Genomic DNA, 25046 nt, shown 5'->3' on the forward strand with positions numbered 1-25046 from the left:
GTGATTGTGCTGTACAGTTGGTGGTTATGGTTTATGAATAAAATTCTGAACGATATTTAAATCAAATCACTTTATAAATATTTTATTAAAACTTTAATGACAGTTAGTGCTTTTTTTTACGTGTGTGTGTGTGTGTGAAAATCGCTCCAGACAAGGTATGAAGTCACTTAAAGTAAGGAACTAAAAAGCTCTTTTTTTATATTATTGTAATGCATTTTAATAGTAAATCTCTCCCAATGGTCCTAGCTGTGGGGGAGTGGGCAGTTTATATGAAAATCGCTCCAGACAAGGCATGAAGCCACTTGATGTAAGCTGTTGGGAAGTCTATAGTATGACAACAGCAAAAGATGAAGAAAGCAGATACGGAGAAAATAAAAAAAATAAAAAAACAGAATATCAATATTCTTTCAGGATGATAAAGATGCTTTATTAACTCAGGGATGCAGAATTATCAATATTCTCTTCGGACTGCGACAAGACATATTGAAATTTTTTCTTTTCATTTCAGCAGTCTTATTTGCTCAACATCATCTTTACAAACTCTGAAAAATAAAAATAAAAATGAATTTTTATTTGTTTATTCAGTAAAAAGATATATGTATATTAACTGCCCCTATCCGACATTGTCCAGGAGTTATGGATGTGTCTGTAATGGTAATCCCTCCAAGTCCCTAGGCTCTGCAACTCATGCTCTCTACCGATCCAATTTATGACAGTACGATCATTGCCAGCACCCTGAAAATGCAACGCTGGATTGCCATGAATAACAGAGATGTTCCCAGGGTGATAAAAACAAAGTTTCCGGGCATGGTTATGGTCTTTGGCGTTTTTTCTAGTGAGGGCGACATCATGCTACTTCACATCTTCAAAATCGACTTGAAAGTCAACACCAAAGTGTAATTGGATGTGCTGAAGAGTGTGGTGATCCCCTGGTGCAATAAGGTGGCTGCTGTCAAACCCTAGGTTTGGCAGCAGGACTCAGCACTGGCCCACAAGTCCAAAGAGACCCAGGCTTGGCTTCAGAAGGAGTGCTACAACTTTGTACCCTTCTCTAACTGATCTCCCCTTCCTCCCCCAACCTGAACCCGCTGGACTACTTTGTTTGGTCATACGTTGAAAACATTACCAACATAACCTCTCACAACACCAAAGCCAGCCTGATCGCTGCCAACCGCCAAGCTCCCAGTTCCAGACCCGTGTTGAGGCAGTGGCCTAGGCTGAAGGCAGCTAATATGAATAGATGTCAGCTCTACTACATAATCAAGTTACCTGAATTGATTTTTTTCAATAAAAGTTTTAAAATAAAATTGTAGTGTCGTTTTCTTTAGGGTTACAAATTTTATCATTCTACCTTGTATATATATATATATATATATATATATATATATATATATATATATATATATATATATATATGGCAGCCATCAAATCGGATAAAATATTTTATGAAAACCTTGGTAAGTGGTTATCCATTAGATGAGGACTGCACAACCATTGCTTAACTATACACTCCTCGTCTTTATGCAGTCAAAACTTCAGTGAAGGTCCACCAACCCTAGAAGCAGAAAAGCAAAAGAGAGTCGCCAACCTAATTGGTCCCGAACTGTCATCTAAACTTGAACCTCTGTCCCACCAACGAAATGTTGCATCCCTCTGCCTGTTTTACAAGTATTTTAATGGTGGATGCTCTGACAAACTACAAGCCCTTGTACCCCCTCGACGAAAATACCTCCGACAAACACGACAAGCAGTGAAGTCCCACTCCTATACAGTAGAGATCCCTAGATGTAAGAAAGCCTTTTACTTTAATAGCTTCTTCCCCAGAACTCTTCCAGTTGCCTGTTTTCCCAACTGTACTGACATGCAGAAGTTCAAGTGTAATGTGAACAAACATCTTGCTGCTAAACTCCCTACATAGTACCCCTGCAACTTAATTCCCTGATAGTACCTATTTACTATGCCTCCCCACGGGACAGAGTTAGACACCAGGGTCGTTTTTTAACGTGGAGAAAAGGTACAAAAATAAAAAATTGTCTCAGTCGTGAAGGACTGATCCTCCACTGAAAGAGAACAAGAAATGGAAGTGCAGCATCTGAAGAACAGATGGTATTTATTTGCTCCCCCACCGAGCAAATTAGGCACAAGGCCGATTTTTAATGTGAGGAGTGAAGGGAGGGGGAAGGGGAAAAGGGGACCAGCTCCCGAGAGGTGGGAAATGGGAGCTGGTTAAAGGTCAGGCATGTGGGGTTGCCCCCACATCTGGTCTTTGCTAGTCATAGCTAGTCTTAGCTAGTCATAGCTTGCAGTATCTGCCAGAACAGATGGTATTTATTTGCTCTCCCACCGAGCAAATTAGGCACAAGGCCGATTTTTAATGTGAGGAGTGAAGGGAGGGGGAAGGGGAAAAGGGGACCAGCTCCCGAGAGGTGGGAAATGGGAGCTGGTTAAAGGTCAAGCATGTGGGGTTGCCCCCACATCTGATCTTTGCTAGTCATAGCTTGCAGTATCTGCCGGAACAGATTGTATTTATTTGCTCCCCCACCGAGCAAATTAGGCACAAGGCCGATTTTTAATGTGAGGAGTGAAGGGAGGGGGAAGGGAAAAAAGGGACCAGCTCCCGAGAGGTGGGAAATGGGAGCTGGTTAATGGTCAGGCATGTGGGGTTGCCCCCACATCTGGTCTTTGCTAGTCATAGCTAGTCATAGCTTGCAGCATCTGCCGGAACAGATGGTGTTTATTTGCTCCCCCACAGAGCAAATTAGGCACAAGGCCGTTTTTAATGTGAGGTAAAAACCAGCTCCCCTAAAAGTAGGCAAAAAGGGGGCACTCTGGTTACCAAAAATAATAATTGTCCCAGTATAGAGGGTTTCCCCTCCATTGACTGGTACAAATTATCTTAAGTGCAGTATCTGCCGAAACAGATGGTGTTTATTTGCTCCCCCACTGAGCAAATTAGGCACAAGGCCGTTTTTAATGTGAGGTAAAAACCAGCTCCCCTAAAAGGGGTCACTCTGGTTACCAAAAATAATAATTGTCCCAGTATAGAGGGTTTCCCCTCCATTGACTGGTACAAATTATCTTAAGTGCAGTATCTGCCGGAACAGATGGTATTTATTTGCTCCCCCACCGAGCAAATTAGGCACAAGGCCGATTTTTAATGTGAGGAGTGAAGGGAGGGGGAAGGGGAAAAGGGGACCAGCTCCCGAGAGGTGGGAAATGGGAGCTGGTTAAAGGTCAGGCATGTGGGGTTGCCCCCACATCTGGTCTTTGCTAGTCATAGCTAGTCATAGTTTGCAGTATCTGCCGGAACAGATACTACACTTTGATCTTGTTTATATATTTTATTGAGAAAGAAAAAATTGAACATAAAAAACGTACAAAAAATTCAATTCAACAAAATTAGGCACAAGGCCCTACAAGAAATTGGGAGGGGGAGGGTACAGGGTCTTTTTGACTATGTAACAGATGAGACTTTGAAGTCTTACTCTTGACTGGCAACATTTACCAAAATACCTCAATCACTCTGTGGATCCTAATCTAACTAATAACCCCAGCGTTCAATGTAAAATTTAACTATGTACAATTTGTATATTCATTTCTGTATGTTGTGTGTGCATTTTTTTTTTTTTTTTTTTTTTGTGTGTATGTGTGAGAAAATAAAGTTCGATTTCATTAGAAAGAGTTCTTGAATTAATTGGCATAAAATGTTCGTGGAGTGGGAAAAAACTAATGAAAATGTTCATTTCAAAAATAAGGAAAAAACTACTAATGTGTTGTTAGTAAGACCCCCCTGTACTATTCTATGTGGCTAGATCCCCCACTGTTTTCCGGGGAACCGAAAACAAGCAGAGCATCCCTAATGGGGTTTGGGGAAGTGGCCTTAATGGAGGTGGGAGAAAATAAAGCAACGGATGGAGGGGGTAGGAAGGTGACCTCTGAGTAGGGGGATGACCGGGAGCATCAGAAAATAAAGATGAGGAGCAGGGGGGTTGGGCAGACTCAGAGGTTCTCTAATACCAAAAAATAAAATCAGGAACAGGATCTCATTTGTACCACCAGTCAAGAGTTACTTTACTGAACTTATAATGCTAACCTAGGCGGGATGGGTTCCGTAGGACCCAGCACCGCCCATGCCATGCCTAAGGAGGGAACACGTATTGAAACTTGGCTCCTCGACGGATGCACAAACTAGTGCTGTGCACCCACCTCTTGTCAAATTCCACTCTAGGCAACCTCTTCCAATCGCATCTGATCTTTACTTTAAGCAAATGTTTAAAGTAAACGATCAGATCCCGATCAGGAACAGATGTCCCTTCGTGGACCAACTTGAGGCGCGCGATCCAAATGGTCATGCGCGCTACTGCTAGGATCGCCAGGAAAACCAAACTTTCCTCCCTGGGGAACGGCGGCTCCATGTTGTACACAAAAGTTCCTACGTCGAGATCGAGCAGACACTCGGCATCGATGCGAGCTGTTACCCCCTCGACGTACCTTAATAGGGGCTGTATCCGGCTGCAACTAAAAAATGCGTGCTCGATTGTTTCGGGCTCGCATTCGTCACAGCACGGACAGAAGCGGCTGGTATGTTCTTTATACCGGAAAAGTACGTCGAAGAGGGGCAGCGCATTTCGGACCAGTCGCCAAGTCAGGGAGAATTCCGAGTTATTCAGAATCTCCCGTCCCGGCGCCCAACGCCATTGAGAACGGACAACCTCCATCGACCATCCCATCCGCCTACAAAGTGGATCCTTCGCGGTCCCCTCCACTAAATCCCGATACAGTTTCTTCCTTGGCTGATCGAGGACATTGGTCCCCGGCAAAGCTCTAAGAGCGGTTCGGCATTCGGAGAAGAACTTGGACTCCCCCTTCGGTCTACGACGACCTTCTACCGAAGGGTTGGGTTTGAGATTGGGAAACGAGTTCTCAACCACAGGGACCCAAGGAGCGTCTCCTTCAAGCGAACGACCCAGGAAAGCCAATCTCTCGGCGTTTCTATGACACAAGAGACTGGGCTGACCCAGGCCTCCCTCGCTCGGATTTTGAACACAGACCTCTCTGCAGACATAATGCTTACCCTCGTTCCACAAAAGTGAATCGAGGCGCCCTTGTAAGCGGGTTAGTCGTTCTGCAGGGAGAGGAAGTACAGACAAACGGTAAAGGATGAGCGGAAAGACGTATGTAGCACACGCCTCCGCCCGACCCTTCAAGGACAATTTCCTTCCAATCCAAGTCTTTACTGACGATTTGACCTTAGACTGTACTTCCGACCAATTCTTTTCCAGCTGAAGTCCCGGTCCAAACCAGACACCGAGAATGCGGACCGGTCCATCGGTCCAGCTGAAAATACCTGGAAGCGAGTTTACCCCGGTCCAGGCCCCCAACCGCAGGCCAACAGACTTGCTACGGTTGAAGATGGCCCCTGTTACTTCTTCGTATCGAGCGAGCGCCTCGACCACCGCTTGAACGTCCGTGAGGCAAGACACGAACACGGTGACGTCATCGGCGAACGCGGAAACCCTGGCTCGTGTGCCTCCAGGGAGAGCTATTCCGCGCAGGACTGGTGTAGCCGCCTCGTCCCTTAACTTGCGAAGGAGGGGTTCCAACGCCAGGACATACAACAGAGGCGACAGCGGACAACCCTGTCGCACCGACCGAGAGACAGCGAATGACTCCGACAGCTTACCGTTGATCTGCACCGCTACCGTCGGCCTGTCATACAGAACAAAGATCCACTTGCGGAAGCCCGGATTAAATCCGGCGGCCTCTAGCACAGATCCTAGGAACCGATGGTCGACCCTATCGAATGCCTTGGACTGATCCAAACTGATCAGCGCGGCTTCGGTGTCGTCTTCTGTCCCCTCTATGATCGAGCGTATCAAGTGCAAATTGTCTTGAATCGATCTCCCCTTCACAGCATAAGTCTGGTCCGGTTCGATCAAGTCAGTGATGACAACCTGCAAGCGATTCGCAAGAATCTTTGCCAAAATCTTTAACTCTGTGTTTAGCAGAGTCAAGGGCCTAAAATCATCAAAGTTTTCCCTCCCACCATGCCGTTGACCTTTCCTCAGCAATGTGATCACACCCTTGGTCACCTGTCCAGGGATGGAACCCTGGGCAAACCAATGGTTGAACATATCCTTCAGAATAGGGACCAACATGGGCGACAGCCTCAAGTAAAACTCGTAGGGTAAACCATCAAGCCCCGGGGATTTGTTATAGCCGACCTGCTTCAACGCAGTAATGACCTCATGTTCAGTAATAAGACCATCACAGCTAGCCGCCCGAGCCGCCGTGAGGCGGGGCGAGTCAGCCAAATAGCTGCCAAACTCATCAACCCTGAGTCCGGGTAGTTGGGTGAAGCGCACCGATAGATGCTCCCGAAACCCCTCGCAGATCTCCCGAGTCGATACTAAGGGGTGTCCTTCCAGGTTATGTACTTTACGAATGTACCCATCCGAACCGCGCCTTAAAGCAGCCTTACGCTCAACAGCGTCAACATTCACAGCCTCGTTAGAAACTTTCTTTAACCTAGCCCTAACTACTTGACCTTCATACCGCTCGCTAGCCAAGCGGTTGAGATCTTGTTTAGCTAGTGCTAACTCTAGGGGGTCCCCCCCCTCCACCGCCCGGGTCAGCTTATCCTCTAAACGCTTCTTTGCCTTAGCCTTATCTATCGCGAGGCGTTGGCTATACTGGACAGAGAAGCGCCTAATTTGGGCCTTGAGACTAACCCACCACTTACTCCCTGTAACCGCCCCCACTAAAGCCCGCTGAATTAGCTCAGTGACCTTCAACCGGTAGTCCTCCAGCTCCAACAAGGTGCTGTTGAACTTCCAGTATCCGGCCAGTTTAGGCCTAGCGCTTAAGCTCAAACGGGCCATAACAAGTTTATGGTCCGAGTGTCCTAGCAAGTGGAACGTGGGGCAAGATAGGAAGTCTACATCGCCTCTTCTAACTAACATCCGATCCAAGTAAGTGCTTGGATGGGAAGGCACTACAGGATGCCACGTCCACATCTCCCGCCCCGGATGATCCAGACGAAATCTGTCGACGAGATCGCACGAGGCCATCAGGTCAGAAAGACTGCTGTCACACCACGCCGACCCGCTAGTCCCCCCGACCTTATCTATTTTGGGATCAAGGATTGCATTCCAATCCCCCATTAAAACTAACCGTTCCGGATCCACTAAGAAGCCCTCCAACCGTCGAAAAAAGGTTGCCCTCTCTACAGCAGCATTGGGAGCATAAACAGCAACAATCCGAAAAACACTACAATTAACAGCAACATCAACAACAAGCGCCCGCCCGTCCTCGCCTGCGTGAACAACATTCACCGACGCTGACAGGGTGCGACTCACTAGCAAGGAGATTCCACGACTATAGGTATTGCCATATGCTGAGTAGACATCGTAATCGTTTACCAGCACCTGACAATCCGCGTCACAAACAAAGTGGGTCTCCTGGATAGCGGCAATATCTACCTTGAGGGACACCAAGTCTCTCACAACGCGCGAGGCCTTGCTTCGACACCTGATGCCCCTCACATTCAATGTAGCCAAGTTCAAAGACATGATCACTTACCTCAAGCACTGTCACAGACGGGTCTGAAATTCTGGGCAGTGAGGACATGGCAGGCCTGGCCAAGGCTGCCGGTAAGTAAATCCGATGAAGGTGATCCATCCTTGGCCACGCCCCCCACGTCCAGGGGGAAGGTTAGTTTGAGTGCCCTGTATAGCGATGGGTGTACATACATGGGGATTCTACCCTCACATTTAAAGAAAATGTTGGTCAGTGAAGGATGGTCCCTATCCACCAGCTGCTGGCCTGGGATCGCATTCTTCGCTGCCTTAATCATTGCCCACATTCCTCCAGTCCTACCGTCCTTGTTGACCCTAACGAAAGTGGTCAACAAGGGAGCGTCCTTGAATTTAGTGGGGTCTGTTACTAGGTCTCCACCGACTTTTCCAAAGTTTTTGAGTTTATTGTACCGGACCTTCTGTTGTCCTTTAAGGTCCGGAGCCGGTTGGAGAGGGTCTGTTTCACAAATCCTGCTTCCTGGCAGGAAGGGGAGCTTTTTGGTCCGTTCAGTGCGGACTTTGGGAGTGGGGGAGGGGACCTCTTTTGGTTGATGGGGAGGCTGAGCGCTTGGGGAGGGGGTAGCTTGCTCATTTTCTTCTTTTTGGCTCCTGTCACGGGATGAGGGGCGGGAAGAGTTTCTTGGGGCCTTTATAGGAGAGGGGGAAGGTTGTTCGGGTTGCTGGGGTGTTGGGATCACAGGGGGCTCATCCTGTGTTGTTGTTGCGAGGGAGTCCTTCTCAGTCTCAGTGGGGGTAGGAGGGTTTGCGAGTGTCTTGCGGCTTTTCCTCCTCCTGGCCCTCCTGATCTCTGTTGCGCTCAGGGCCATAGAGACTGTTGTTGTCTCTTCCTCTGCCTCTGACGCAGCCTCCTCCTCAGATTCTGGTAGTTTCCTCTTGTTTGAGGAGGAGGGTGTCTGTGTGTTCATTTTCTCCGTCTCGCTCTTCGGTTGTTCTTGGTCTTGGGTGACTGTCTGCAAGGATGGCTGTTTGTTGATCTTGCCTTTCTTTACGACCGTCACCCAGCCTGTCGGTGCCTCTGGAGGATTTGCGGCCGGCGCGGGAGCAGCGGCTTGATTTGTTGTCACGCTTGTTCCCGCCGCTTTTGTGGGCTTCTTCCCTCCATTCCTCTTTGGACAGTCCTTCGCCATATGCCCTTGTTGTGTACACAGCCAGCAATGAGGCCTCCTCCCTTCCACTATAAGGGAGAGTGTCCACTCTCCGAACTTGAGTGTGGCTGGGATGGCGTAGAATCCAGCCTTGTCCAGGACCATCTGTACTTTGTAGTCCCCGGTCATGATGTTTCTTAATCCGCGGACCGGGGTGACTTCCTCTACGTCTCCATACTGGCTTAGGATAGCCCCCAGTTGTTTGGCCTCCATATAGCAGGGGACGTTTAGAGCAGAAACATTTGCTCTCCTCTTGTTCATATAGATGGGTTGGAGCTTTATGTTCCTGCTCTGATGGCAGGTCCTGGACAGCCTGACTGCGTCTTCGGAGGTGGGGAGCAGAACATCCCACTGTGCGTAACTCCTTCTACAGATGTAGTTGGCGGGAATGTTCTGCTCCAGCAACACGTTCATCATGGTGTCCTTGTTGACGCCCGTCAGACCCCTTGTCTTGGTGTCTGAAGTTATCAGCGAGAGCACTCTTTTCTCCAGAACTTCCACTTGACCCGGGAGGGGTTGGATGTTGTTCCCCTGGGTATACTCCTTGTAAGTGGAGTCGAAGAGTGCTCTGTAGTCTTCGGGCGTCAACTTCCCTTGCTGCTCTTTGGGGCCCCATGCCGGTCCTCCATCCTGGTGGGTGTCAGCTGGACTCGGGTTGGAGGGCGTAGCTGGTGTTGTGGGGCTCTCTCCTGTTATGGGCATTTTTGGCTTCGGAACTGGGCCGTTACCAGGCAAAGTAGGCCATTGTGTCTTTGGCGTTGTTTCGTCCTGGCTTGGTTTGCTCTCCGGGCCGCTCCCCTTTCTTATTTTCTTTCTTTGCTGGGTGGCTGTCCCCTTGGGGGATGGAGGTGTCTCCCCTTCTGGTGCCGTGTTCCCAGCTGGAGCCTTGGTGGGTACTGTCAAGGGTGTCTCTCCTTCCAGCTTGCTTTTGTTACCACTGGCCGGAGAGTCACCCCTTTTCCGTATTTGGTCCTCTTGGGGAGTGTTGGGGGGCCAATCACTGTCTTCCCCGCCGAATAGTGAGCAGATGGAGGCTATTACGTCTTCATCCAGCGCCTCGGTTTGGTCCGCGGTGCTGTTTTCCTCCTTTTCTGTTGGGGAGTCGCCCTTTGGGGGAGCGGGGGATGGGTTCCCCGGTCTTCCTCCCTTGGTTCTGCCGTCCTGGGGTGCAGCTGGTTGGCTGGGTTCTGCACTTTCCCCAGCTAGTGACTTAACGGCAGCTTTTTCCGCTGGGTTGCCCTCGTGGGGAGCGGTTGCAGGTGCTTTTCGGGGGGTCGCCGCGGGCTGCGGCCCTACCCTCCCGCTTTCTTCCAAGGTCGCCGCGCGCCGGGGCCCTACCTTGTTTCCTGGCGCCGTCTCGCCGGGAGATGCATCAGCTCCCTCACATAGGGAGTCGTTCGCAGTTGAGATGCTGCGCATTTGGGGTGACGTACCCCTCCTGCCTGGCATCGTGGCGGTTGCACTGGCCGCTGGCGCGGACCAAAGTGTAGTGGGGGAAAAGAAAACCCAGGGGAATGGAGGGGGAGGAGGGGGAGGAGCGGACTTTGAAGAAATTAGAGTTTTTGACTTCCCCTCACGGGGATGTCGGGTTAGCAGCTCAGATCCCCCCGCGAGGGGGGAGAGCAGAGAAGAAAGACGCAGTGGGTGCTAGCGGGTCAGAGTGCCGCGTCGCAATTAAGAGAGAGAGGGGATAGGCATCCCTGCCCACAGAGGGGAGCAGAAACGAAGCACCCGCCCTACCCCACGTCACCCTACCCACTAACTTACCCCAACGGAAGCGAGAAAGAGAACCCTGTCTGCTCGATCCACTGGGAGAGCAGCGAAGATAGACAAAGTTTGGGCCTGGCAGGTCAGAGTGCTGCTCAGGCAATTAAGTGTTGAGACCATCCCAGTCTCGAGAAGTGAGACCGAAACGAAGAAAAAACAACATGCAAAAACAACAAATGAAAAAAGCAGGTCTCAACTACCAGCGATAGTGGTGTTGGTCCCGAGATTCCAGTCTCCCAAAAGAGGGGATCGGTTTCCGGGTCCAAGCTCCCACAAATGTGGAGTCGGTCCTTTAGGTCCTGACTCCCCAAAGGAGGGGGTCGGTCCTTGCTAACGAAAGTTAGTATGAAAACACCTTAACCTAGCCCGAAAGCCCGGTGGCGGAAAGTTTAGTAACTGAGAGAACAGATTGTATTTATTTGCTCCCCCACTGAGCAAATTAGGCACAAGGCCGTTTTTAATGTGAGGTAAAAACCAGCTCCCCTAAAAGGGGTCACTCTGGTTACCAAAAATAATAATTGTCCTAGTATAGAGGGTTTCCCCTCCATTGACTGGTACAAATTATCTTAAGTGCAGTATCTGCCGGAACAGATACTACACTTTGATCTTGACCAAAAGGCTAAAGTAGCCCCCTATATAATCGTATTAATATATATCCTAACCATAACCTCCGCTCACCTTCATAGTTGACAAGTCCATCTCCATCCACGTCAGCCTCACGTATCATCATCTCAACCTCTTCCTCAGTCATCTTCTCACCGAGAGTCATCATCACTTGACGCAGCTCACTCGCATTGATGTAACCGCTGTTGTCTTTGTCGAACATCTTGAATGCTTGACAGATTTCCTCTTCGCTGTCTTTTTCGCTCATCTTTCGTGACATCATCGTAAGAAATTCGGTAAAATCAATCGTGCCGTTACCTAAAACCAAAACAAAAATTAATTTTCCCTCGTTGCTTGGAGCGCATCCATTTTTTGTAAAATTGATAAAAATAAAGAATGTGCAGCGTTTTAAATATACGGAAGTTGTTGGGGCAACAGTAATTTGTTTCCTTGCGCTAAAAAAAAAAACGTTGTGCTGAATTATACTTCCAGATTTATTTTCCTGGCTTAATTTATAATCCCTTGGGAATAATACTTTTTCCTCTACAGCAATTGTTTTCTTTTTATTATAGAAGAAATTAATGTTCGCGAAACCGCCTTGTTCTGAAATGTTTGTGAAAAACAGAGAAAAACAAAAAGAAATCTGTATTTTTTCTGCTTTTAATCTCTTGTGTGTGTTTTTCGTAAAAAGTTAGTTGTATATTTATATCTCTTTTTCGCTCGACCCTCAACCAGTCAACATGTGACGATGTCGCACTCCTGGTTGGCATGGCCACCCAACTAGCTCTTCCGACTAACCCATCAGCCTATCATCAAATACGAACCACAAATTTTGTTTGCCCACTTTCTATACAAAAACTTATCATGACTTTACTGTTTTAAAATATAGGACAGCTGATTTTTCTACAAAGAAATATATATAGATATATGGGTTTGACCTTTACTCCTGATCTGAAATGGAACACGTACATCAAGTCTGTTGCCAAGGTCGCTGGAAAGATGGTGGGATTCTTCTACCGCTCCAGAAGATATCTCACTACTGATGCAATTCTCTATCTATATAAAAGCCAAGTACGTCCAAGGATGGAATACTGTTGCCATATCTGGGCAGGAGCTGCTAAAAACAGCCTATCCTGCCTTGACAGAGTACAAAATAGACTTTGTGGCTTAGTAGGGGATGCCCTTTTCTCTACCCTGCAACCTTTCTCCCACAGAAGAGACGTTGCGAGCCTATCCTTGTTTTATCCTTATTTCCATGGCAGGTGCTCGTCTGAACTCCAATCTCTGGTCTCCCCCTCGCCAATCTTTCACGAAAAACACCCGTCTAGCTGAATCCACTGTGAAAAATTTCCCCCACTCTATATCTGTGCCTAAATCAAAACACGGATTCCATGAACAAAGCTTCTTTCTTAGAACTCTGTTCCGTCTGCCTGCTTCCCTCCAGACTACAACTTGGATGTCTTCAAGTCCAATGTTAACAAATTCCTAATGAACCGCCCCCTTAAGTAAACACTTCATCAAATCTCCACAATAACGTAATGTACTTGTAATAACCCTTATCCCTGAGTGGCTTCCGGGCCTCGATAAGTGGTGATCACTGTGTAAAAAAATATAAAAAATAAATAACATAGGGATCTAATGAAGCCACTAAAATGCAATGCAGAAATAATATGCAATACCTAAGTCAGAGGAAAAAGAAAAAGTACAACAAAATATACACTAGTCAATGTACAAATGACTTATGCTTCCTACTATTTATCTGTTTGATAAAAAAACAAATCTTGGCGTAAGAGTATTAATTTGTGAAGAAACACCGAAATTCACAGAATGAAATTATAGTGTCACTCGCAGTAATTATTATGTCTTTCTAAAAGAAGAAATGATTGGCTTGTTTATGAAGAAACAGAAATACTTGTGGTGAGTTTAATTTTGTAATCAAATTAAAAAAAAGTCAGTTGGTTTCTGCACAAATGATGTAATATGGAAAGGTTTTGAAACGGTACTAAACTGTTATATGACGTATTTGCCCAGCCTATTCCTCACTCTGGATATGCACGCACACATAACTCAAGATAGTGTAAGGGAAATTACCCTGTAAAAGAGTTACTTGCCGTCATATGATAATATTAAAAGATGTCCATATTATTTATATTCATCAGATGACTATTCACATCTTAAGTATCATTTTCACAATGTTTCGGTCGATGTAACGTCCGAACTTCTTCGTTGTGAAAATGATACACAAGATGAGAATCACAGTCCGATGAATCCAAATAATATAAATAACTAATGCTCATCTAAAAAATTCACATGAAAAGATGCGTATACGTTTTGATAAGAATTGAAATTATAATTGCCCATTCGGACCCAAGATAATGAATATTTTTTTTCTTAATTTTAGACATCATCTATCTGGGGCAAGAAAATATAAATTTTGTGGGTCTTTGGTTAGTAATTTTTTACTTTTACACACATAATACTGCCCTTTATGTAATAGATCATTATGAAAAAATTAAATAGACTTCAAAATGGCATACCATCGGCGTCAACTTCGTTGATCATATCCTTTAATTCTGCTTCGCTTGGGTTTTCTCCCAGTGATCGCATGACAATCCCTAACTCTTTTGTTGAAATGGTTCCATCACCATCTTTGTCAAAAAGACTGAAAGCTTCTTGATATTCTGTAAAAAAAGAAAAAGAAAGAAAGAAAAAATCTGTACGATGTATGTACCTGTGAGGAAAGAAAAATATCATATTCCAAAAATCACTGAAATCAATCAAGTAGCTTTATTTTGGGATAAGAAAATCAAATTTTTGGAGTAAACAAGGAACGACTGTCTTGTGTTGACATTTTGAAAACGACCTCAAGAAACAAAGGAAGATAACTCAACAATAATGTAAACTGGCGGAAGTTTTGTTGTAATGCCTGAAAATTCACAATAAGCGCTTAAAAGTGGTTTTCTTTATAAAAATAAAACTACTTGATCTATTTGGGTGATTTTTGGAATATGATATTTTCGTTTCATCATGAGTACGTACACCATACAGATTTTTCTAGACAATAATCGCATAAAATCTTCATAATAAATTACCAAGACATTTCATGTTCGTATGTTATCACCTTTCACACATTTAAATAATGAGATCGTCTGATCAGCAAAAGAGGGTGATTAATCTCATGTTGCTAAGGTAAATAAAAAAATACAATTTGCTCATTTTAAAATGAATTGTTCCGAAATCAATTTAAGTCATTCCATCAACTAAAACGGTATAATTTGTATAAATAAGACAGTAGATGTGTGTAACATGTATGTGTAACATGTGTGTGTAACATGTGTGCATAACATGTGTGTGTAACATGTGTGCATAACATGTATGCGTAACATGTATGTGTAACATGTGTGTATAGCATGTGTGTAACATGTGTGCATAACACGTATGTAACATGTGTGCGTAACATGTGTGCATAACATGCGTGCGTAACATATATGCGTAACATGTGTGCAAAACGTGTGTAACATGTTTGCATAACATGCGTGTGTAACATGTGTGTGTAACATGTGTGTGCAACATGTGTGCATAACATGTGTGCGCAACATGTGTGCATAACATGTGTGTGTAACATGTGTACATAACATGTGTGCAACATGCATGCGTACCATGTGTGTGTAACATGTTTGCGCAACATGTGTGCATAACATGTGTGTAACATGTTTGCGTAACATGTGTGCATAACATGTGTGTGTAACATGGTGCATATGAGCGCATGGGAAAGTATCACCAGCAGCAATGGATGGCTAGCAGCAAAGAGATTAGCAGCAGCAGCCAAAAAAATGCATATATGCAAATTAGGAAGTCTGTCAATAATTTTCCCCATTCTTTATCTGTGCCTAAATCAAAATGTAGATTCCACGAACAAAGCTTCTTTATTAGAAGTGCACGCCTGTGGAACTCTCTTCCGTTTGCCTGTTTCCCTCCTGAATACAACTTGGATGTCTTCAAGTCCAACATAAACAAATTCCTCATAAACCGCCCCCTTAAGTAAGACACAGTAACGTACTGTACTTACAATAACCCTTATCCCTGAGTGGCTTCCGAGCCTTGATAAGTGGTGACCACCTTGTAAAAAAAAAAAACACTTTATCAAATCTCCATTACTAACGATTATTACGATATTATCCCATTGACTATTGTACACACAATAACCCTTATCCCCGAGTGGCTTCCGGGTCTTGATAAGTGGTGACTCCCACGTAAAAAAAAAAAAAAAGTAAGAAAAGGAGAGAAAAGTATGCAACAGAAAGCTGACGTCAAAGAAAATGGATGTGTGAAGTCGAGAATGAGAATGGGCTGGCTGTGACTGGCATGCGATCGGAGGAAGGAGAAATGAACATGTGACACCGAAATTAACAGGAAATAGTAATCATACACCCAGGATGGTTTGGTGCTCATGCACTTACTGATCCGCACTATTTTTTTAATCGTATTTCCAAGTTTAATTAAAGCTTTATGATATGTTTTTTTTATTCAACTGTAAGGTACAGAATAGGTACAAAACACCCTCCCCTCCCCATGTTAAGAATGGCTTTTTAAATAATAACGTTATTATTTCAGTACGGATCAATAAGTGCACTAGTACCGATAGTTTATAATTAGTAAATCTTTGTTTGAATGGATGAATAGCGCGTACAGAAATATGTCGGCAAGTTGAAATGTAAAATGCCCATTTCAACTTGCGTACATATTTCTATTAGTTTTGCGCATACGCAAATTCATTTATAACTTGAAGTGGTTTAATTTTAAATCTTTCTTATCTATCTGTCGATAGCTCAAATGGTAGGGAATGCAGCTAGGGCACTAAATGTTTTGGTTTCGATTCTAGCTGATGATACCCAAGTCATTTTTTTTTTTAACTTTTGAAACTAGTATCATATATTTGAAAGCATTGCCAAGACTGCTGCAAAGAAGGTGGGCTCTCTCTACCATGCTAGAAAGCTACTTACGCCTGAAAGTATCCTGTATCTCTACAAGGCCACCATTCGCCCATGTACGGAACAGTGTTGCCACATCTGGGCTGGTGCATCTGCTACTAGTCTCTCGCTCCTGGATAGGGTTCAAAAGAGAGTCACCAACCTGATAGGTCCTCAACTGTCATCAAAGCTTCAAAACCTGTCCCATTGACGTAATGTTGCATCTCTCTGCCTGTTCTACAAGTATTTTAATGGTGAATGCTCCGACGAACTACAAGCCCTTGTACCCCCTTCGACATAAATACCCCGACAAACCTGAAAAGCAGCAAATTCCCACCCTTACACAGTAGAGATCCCTAGATATAAGAAAGTCTTCTACTCTAATAGTTTTCCCAATTGTACTGACATGCAGAAGTTCACGTGTAATGTGAACAGGCATCTCGCTGCTCAACTCCCTACATAGTATCCTTGCAACTTATGTCCCCGATAGTAGCCCCCCCCCCTACATCAAAGTGGCTCTGTGCCTTGTTTGGGATGAAAATGGAATTAAAAAAATATATATATATTTAGTACAATATAATAATTAATAGAGAATTGGCTCTGTATGTTGAATAATAGCCGAGTAGAAGTTAATTCTCTATCTATCTATCTTTCTATCTATCTAATTATCTATCTATTTGGCAGAGTAAACAACAGAATTTGAATCGTGACATGTTTTGAAAGGTATCAAACTGTGTTGACCGGTTAGTTGTACCAGAAGTCTGAAGCGGGGACCGGACATGACGTGACAGGTGCTCAAGTTTGAGTAAGCTTAGTTGATTTGGAGCCTAGATGCTGAACAAGCAAGATGGCTTAAGAAGGTCTCCCCATGAGAGAGGTGACGGTCTCAAAATGGAGTTAGAGAACCCACAAGCCAAATACCATTGGTCACTCCATTTCTGCTGTTTTCAGACGAACAAAAAAAAAAAAAACTAGTGTTTTCCACATTCTCTTTATTAAAAGAAGTCAATTTATTTATTTATTATCCCTAAAAATCGTAAAATTTGATTTTCTTAAAAAAAAAAAAAAAAAGTACTTGATTGATAAAATATTCAATGGTTTGCATGTACTGCCCTTGTTGACCCATATTTCTGCCAGGGGTCGTTAGTGGCGTTATCTCTCAAACAAGATGACACATGCCAAATCTTCGATTAAACTTCCGATAATTTTTGATTTTCTTAAATAAAAAAAAACTACTTGATCAATTTACGTAATTTTTGGGAATATGACATCTTCATGCAGTGACAAGTATGCACATTATAAAGATTTTTTTCAGATTTTTATTGTATAAAAGATTTGTTGTGGCCTATTTATAGACTTGCACCATTTTTGGTGTACAATTCTTTTACTCTAACAGGTAGGTACAGAATAAAGTTTTTGTACAATTATAATTTTTTAATATTGGATTAAATTGGATAAGCACCGAATATTTAGCTGACAATTTTGGTAAAAAGTTCCCCCTATGTTTTTACATATCTTGTATATCAATATTTTTTTTTGAATTTGTACTAATTTCGTCAAGGCACTTAAGTACATAATAATGTTTTCACCTGAAATGCTTTGGTTTAAAAGATCATCAACGCAAAGATCATCCAATTTATTCTTCATATTTGTGTTTTACCACTCAGAAAGACTGTCTCATAATAACACTTTTTTTCTTCTGCAATAAAGAGTGCTCGTAGTCTTATGTCAAACTCATGCATCAGTATCAAAATTGACGCTCTCCAGTCTTACATCAATAATAAAAATTGCTTTTGAAAAGAAAATAAATAAAATGTCACAAAATATGCGTTAGGTTTTAAAAAGATGCCAAAACTTTTTTTTTTTTTTTTTACAGAGTGGTCACCACTTATCAAGGCCAGGAAGCCACTCAGGGATAAGGGTTATTGCAAGTACATTACGTTAGTGTGGAGATTTGATGAAGTGTTTACTTAAGGGGGCGGTTCATTAGGAATTTGTTAACGTTGGACTTGAAGACATCCAAGTTGTAGTCAGGTGGGAAGCAGGCAGACGGAACAGAGTTCCACAGGCGCGCAGTTCTAAGAAAGAAGCTTTGTTCATGGAATCCACGTTTTGATTTAGGCACAGATAAAGAGTGGGGGAAATTTTTCACAGTGGATTCGGCTAGACAGGTGTTTTTCGTGAAAGATTGGCGAGGGGGGACCAGAGATTGGAGTTAAGACAAGCACCTGCCATGGAAATAACGATAAAACAAGGATAGGCTCGCAATGTCTCTTCTGTGGGAGAGAGGTTGCAAGGTAGAGAAAAGGGTATCCCCCACTAAGCCATGAAGTCTATTTTGTACTCTGTCAGGGAAGGATAGGCTGTTTTTAGCAGCTCCTGCCCAGATATGGCAGCAGTATTCCATCCTTGGATGTACTTGGCTTTTATATAGATAGAGAATTGCATCAGTAGTGAGATATCTTCTGGAGCGGTAGAAGGATCCCACCATCTTTCCAGCGACCTTGGCAACAGACTTGATGTACGTGTTCCATTTCAGATCAGGAGTATAGGTCAAACCCCGAAGCTTGTCAAAACACGGGGCCTCTCCCAGACGAGAGCCATCCATCCCAATTGATGCAAGATGGGGATCAGAGCGTTGATGATGTAAGGATAGGAGTTTGGTTTTAGATGCATTAAAGGTAAACTTGCGCGAATTCAAGATTTCTTTTTAATTAATTTTTTTTTTTTAGTATTTAATTTTAATGGCGAAATTTCTCGTCTGCCATTTTCGGCTTACATAAGATCAATAGCCAAGGGACATAATTCAACATGCGGTCATCACAATAATACTGGCTGGAAATCCTTAACCAATCAAGTTGGATTTTATTCTATACAAACAAAAACACTGGAAGAATTTGTATAAATTTTAGTGTACAATTTTTTTATCCTAACATAGTAAAATTTTTTGCAATTATAATTTTTTTAAATATTGGAGTAAAATTGGTTAAGCATCGAATATTTAGCTGACAATTACGGTAAGAATACGGAGAATATTTATTGTTAAGAATGCATAAATCGATATAATAATATGTTACGACATTTTATGTTCCTACATTTGTCATCTCACTGTATCGGTGAAAGTTGTGCGGGCAGAGGCTGAGGTTCGTTTTAAGGATGTACACGAGTGTTGGGCAGGAATAAAAATGCAGGAACAAAGAGACAGAGAACTGTGTGTATAGCTTTTCATAGTATATGCTCGAATTCATAGTGGTCAGCTGAAACAATCTGCTGGGTGGACATTTTATTCAATCGAGAAAGATATGTAAAAACAACATTCACTGTCGCTGCCGTTTCAAACAGTCTTTTTCACTCGTTTCTTTTTGCAGTTTTTCTCTTCGTTCCTTCTTCTGGTGGTTCGCTGTTTTTTTGTTTTTTTTGTTTTGTTTTTTTTTTGTTTTTTTAATACCATAAATCTTTACTATTGTATAAAAGAAACTGTGTGTCTGTGAGTTCGTTCCCTATGGACTCGAAAACAGCTGGGTCGATTTTTATGGAATTTCACATGAAGATATTTTATGTGGCTGGCAGTATTCTTGGATAGGTTTTGTGTTAGAATGTCTCTGATAGGTATCGATAATCGATAATCAAAATAATCTGATGAAAAAAAGAAACAGGCGATTTTCACCAAAGTTAACATCTTACACAACCTAACATCACAAGTGCATTTGAGAAGTTTTGTTACCACACAAGCAGAAAGGCCAGGCATATAAAATCAACAGTAGGTTCTCTGATATGACAGAGGGGCATTTGAAATGAATGTTTCTGTTTAAAGTACAATTGAACCATGATACTTGACTTTTTCATTTTAAACTTAAATTCAAGCCATTATCACTGCACAGCAGTAATGCCAGGCACATAAAATCAACAGTAGGTTCTTTAATATGACAGGGGCGCATTCGAAATGAATGTTACTGTTTAGAGCACGATTGAAGCATTATACTTGACTTTTCCATTTTAAACTTTAATGCAAGCAATCTATAATATAAATCTCATCTGTCTGTTTAAATGTATGTCTGCCGAAAACTTTTGACAGAGGCGACGAATTTTCACAAGATTAGTATCATTTTGAAGCTCGACCCTTTGGACAACAAATATCAAAAAATTGGCCAAAAATATTAATTCGTTCACCCTCAACTGGGCACTTTTCTACAGGGAGGGGTCGCTTCTTTTGCCAATATTTTTTAAAATCATCCCCTCTTTTCGATTGACTAGCCTTAATTTAAAACTTCGTCACTTCCGATTTGGCGATGGGCGCAACGGCAAAGGCGTCACGTTTTTTTTTGTTTTTTGTTTTTTTTTCACTGTACGGTTCGAGCCTGCCTACCTACAACCACTTTTTATTTTTATTTTTTTTTTTTTTGCTCAACACATACCTCCAAACACCGGGGCAACGCCGGGCACCCAGGCTAGTTATATATAAAAAATAATTTATAAAACCAACATAAGCAATAGAAATACTATAATCAACTTAAAATAAGAAACAATATAGTTTATAATGAGAGGGTAGAGGGCAAAGAAAGGTAGAGATAAAGAGAGAGAGATAGAGAGAGGAATTTTAACAGAAAAGTGTTACAGCGTAGTTATTTTATTATCCATTCCCTCCCCCGGGCAAGGTCGGATAGCCCTGCTAGTAAATAATAGGTAATAAAACTTTTGAAAAAAAAAAATGAAGAAAATGTTTTTACCTTTTCCTCCTCCTTTTTTTGTTCTCATTTTTTTCGCCATTTCGTAGATTTAGTCCGTCTTTAAGAACTGCAGTCTAACACTTACAAATGCAGTAAGAAAAATTCATTACAAAATTGCGATTTCTAATATGCAGCAACAGTCAAAAAAAAAAAAAAAAAAAATGAGAAACAACTTATGATTTGAGTCCAGCAATAAATCTCGTTTAAAAATAAAACAATAACAAAGAAGAACTCGGCTCTTCCTTGAGAACCAGAAGTTTTTAGCTCACATAAAAACCATCAGTTGTTTGTCCTGTTTGTCCAGCAAGATTTCTTTGATATTGTCTCATTTCTATGGACTTGGATTCATTAAAATTGTGACGTCTAACCATTCACTGTATTAAAGCCAAATATGACCGAAGATAAAGTATTGCTCCCACATCTGGGAAGGTGCTGCTTATACAAAATACTGTTAGAAACCCACCCAATATACGTCACAGTAACATACGAGGTGTTTTCAATAATTTTCCAGACTTTTTCGTATGGGCACTTTTATTGATAGTACACACATGAAACTCTAGTCCCCTTTGAAGTAATCTCCTCCGGCTGCAGTGGATTTGTTGTACCATTCCAACAACTTCTGGAAGGCCCCATGGAAGTCCTCTTGTCAATAACCCTCATCACAGCCTTTCTCTTTTATCTCCTTAATTGTCTCATAACGACAGCCTTTAAAGTTTTCCTTGAACTTAAGGAATAACCAAAAGTCACAGGGAGCAAGCTCCAGAAGATATCTCACGACCGATGCAATTCTCTATCTATATAAAAGCCAAGTACGTTCAAGGATGGAATACTGCTGCCATATCTGGGCAGGAGCTGCTAAAAACAGCCTATCCTGCCTTGACAGAGTACAAAATAGACTTGTGGCTTAGTGGGGGATGCCCTTTTCTCTACCCTGCAACCTCTCTCCCACAGAAGAGACGTTGCGAGCCTATCCTTGTTTTATCACTATTTCCATGGCAGGTGCTCGTCTGAACTCCAATCTCTGGTCCCCCCCTCGCCAATCTTTCACGAAAAACACCTGTCTAGCTGAATCCACTGTGAAGAATTTCCTCCACTCTATATCTGTGCCTAAATCAAAACGTGGATTCCATGAACAAAGCTTCTTTCTTAGAACTGCGCGCCTGTGGAACTCTGTTCCGTCTGCCTGCTTCCCACCTGACTACAACTTGGATGTCTTCAAGTCCAATGTAAACAAATTCCTAATGAACCGCCCCCTTAAGTAAACACTTCATCAAATCTCCACACTAACATACTGTACTTGCAATAACCCTTATCCCTGAGTGGCTTCCTGGCCTTGATAAGTGGTGACCACCGTGTAAAAAAAAAAAAAAAAAGTCTGGACAATAAGGAGGGTGGGGAACTGTCTTGATGTCCATGACAACCTCTTTCTGATCTTCTCTGAGCACTTTTGGGATTGCGCAAATCTACCGCATCTTCAGTTCCTCGCAAATAATTGTGTGTACAGTTCCCACACTGACATCAAACTGTGCACTTATTGTCTCTATAAACACACGACGGTCCTTATCAATGAAATTCTTTATTGGGACAATCAACTCTAGAGTTGACTTTCTTACTCCTCCCACACCTCTCATCATCCATCACAGATTTCCTGCCTTCCTTGAATCTCTTATGCCACTCAAAAACTGATGCTTGATTCAAGCAAGACGGTCCAAAAGCATTCTGAAGCATTCTGTGGCATTTTTTCCAAATTTAAAACAGAATTTTATTGCATATCGTTCTTCGAAAATGTCCTCACATCCAGATTGCATTTTTGAAATTTATCAGCTGTGACAATCAGGGTTTATTCCAATTCCTGCTATGGCTATTCATTTGAACCTGAAATCATAAAAATTGGTCAATCATCTCATAAGATGTATAGCAATAACACACTGAATTTTCAAGAGTCTACAACAATTTTAAATGTCTGTACAAAATGTCTGGAAACTTATTGAAGACACCTCGTACATTGTAAAATGAACTACTGCTCCCACATCTGGGGAGGTGCTGCTCAGAGCACTCTTTCCCATGTTGCAGTGTATCAAATCATCACTTTCATTTTAGTACACAATGGCTACACTCGATGACAAAAACAGTCATGTGACTGACACATCATGAGCATGCGTGCTAACGATTTCCTTTTTGTTTTCATCACAATCGATAGAAAAGAAACAAAACTTAACTTTTCACAATTAAAAAAAAAATAAACAGACGTTTAATTACGAACTGAAATTAATATAGACACAGCCAATAAATACCTGAAACTCTTTTGATTGTAGCAACTTCGATTGAGAATTAATTTTAGTCATTTGTTTGCTTATCGGCAGCATTCCTGTAACTTCAGCACTCTTTTATAAAGTGAGCACTTTCTAGCAGGAAGCCTGCTGAATTATGACTGTGGCGCACCAAATCAAGTCATCCGAGCCTAGCAGCAGTAGTTCAAACAACTCTTTTCAGAGCTAACTACCACAAACTACCCATATGCAAACTTCACTCTCCGCTACTGCCTGCCTCCAGCAACCTCAAAAGCCCACTGATGCCCAGCTACCTATTCTGGTGCCCATTGACCTCTAGCTACCTGTTCCAGTGCCCACTGACGTTCGCCTACCTGTTCTAGTGCCCACTGATGTCTGGCTACCCATTCCAGAGTTTACTGACATCTAGCTACCTGCTCCAGAACTCACTGGCGTTCAGCTACAGGTTTCCAGCAACTGATACTGTCTCGCACAGACCTACAAATTTACCATTTCAGTTCTCGGTAAATAAAACACAATATCCATTGTCTTCAGATGAATATCAGTTTCTGTCATTTTTTTTTTTTTTTTTTTGCTATTGCCGTTATCTTTTTGCTTTTGTGTCTAACTTGTTAGTTGTATGGTCGATTGGTATCTTTACACCCCTCAACCTATTGCAAAAACTGCCTTGGTATTGTATAGAATCAAATTTAGAAACTTAGAAAAAATGAAGAGAATTTAAACTTTTTTTTTTTCTTCATAGAAAAAAAAAGGTAAGAAAATAGTGTTGGAGACTCCCTCCCAGGGGATTAATGAACTATCTCATGACATCACATCCTCTAGTTACGTCACGTCCGGTATCGAGTACCAGTCCCCGGGAGTCTGGATTGATATGCGACCAAGCCGATCGTGTGCAAACGCCTACAGTTGAGAAATGGTATTCCCAACCGGACTTTGCCTGTAATTTATGTGAATACATGTTTCGTTTCTAAAAATCCTGCGTTCCTTTCGTTTATTATCATTTAACCCCATAACAAATAGGAAGGGGATAAAGGAAAAAGCAGATAAAAAATATGGAGATACATATAAAAATATGTATAAAAGGGTAATATACACACACACACACACACACACACACACACACATATATATTTATTTATTTCCATAGTCAGACAACATCGCAGATCACAAGAGCCATGCCAGCCAACAAACAGAAAGTATAAGACTGAAGTTTCACCCTCATTTTGGCATCATAAGTTAGACACATCCGAACTCTAACTGATGAGCCTAAAATGAGGGCGAAACTCGAGTTTTAGACTTCTGGTTTTTTGGCTGTCATGGTTCTTGTGAGCTGCGACGTTGTTTGGCTGTGAAAATAATGATATATTCTCCCACATTCTGAGGAATATATATATATATATCTATATATATATATATATAATCTTCAGATCTTCATATATATATATATATATATATATATATATATATATATATATATATATAATCTTCAGATCTTCATATATATATATATATATATATATATATATATATATATATATGTATATGTATGTATGTATGTATTACCATGGTTTTTGGTGGACAAGATTCAAGCAAAGGCAGTCAAACATCTTTGGCTACATTGTCATGGAGGACAACACGTTTATTAAATCTATATATTAATACTACAACATACGTACATACGTGTGTCACGGTTTTCAGCTTATAAATTATTTGATTGGGTTGGTTGGTTGGTTGGTTGGTTGGTTGTTTTTGTTTTACGGCATATCAACCCTTTTCGGGTTATTTAATGCCTAATCCAAAGATTTTGAAGAAAAATTTTTTTAATAGAATATATTTGTTTTCACGTCGGTTTCTATTTAACCCATAGTTGGGAGCCTAACAGGTACTACCACTCCGGGTCAGAGTGGACCTGGGAGCAATGGTAATTAAAGGGTGGCTCCACACT

The 25046-nt window shown here is 42.3% G+C and overlaps 1 protein-coding gene across 2 annotated transcripts in view; it reads right to left on the reverse strand.

Moving 5' to 3' along the window:
* Positions 1-402: 402 nt before the first annotated feature.
* LOC145255599 (uncharacterized) overlaps positions 403-25046 on the reverse strand; it is a 51807-nt gene continuing 27163 nt past the window's right edge. The window contains exons 1-4 of one of the 2 annotated variants that reach the window (XM_080114084.1): positions 20811-20972; positions 13651-13794; positions 11189-11431; positions 403-542 (exon numbers count right to left, since the gene is read on the reverse strand). In XM_080114084.1, coding sequence (XP_079970210.1) covers positions 514-542; positions 11189-11431; positions 13651-13794; positions 20811-20850 — 456 coding nt within the window. In that variant the 5' untranslated portion in view covers positions 20851-20972 and the 3' untranslated portion in view covers positions 403-513. Of the gene's footprint in view, positions 543-11188; positions 11432-13650; positions 13795-20810; positions 20973-25046 lie in introns of those variants that run through there. The other variant, XM_080114085.1, reaches the window with a different exon arrangement.

The sequence above is a fragment of the Euprymna scolopes genome, chromosome 31, assembly GCF_053919585.1.
Source record: "Euprymna scolopes isolate OS-2025 chromosome 31, ASM5391958v1, whole genome shotgun sequence".
Classification (NCBI taxonomy): Eukaryota; Metazoa; Mollusca; class Cephalopoda; order Sepiida; family Sepiolidae; genus Euprymna; species Euprymna scolopes.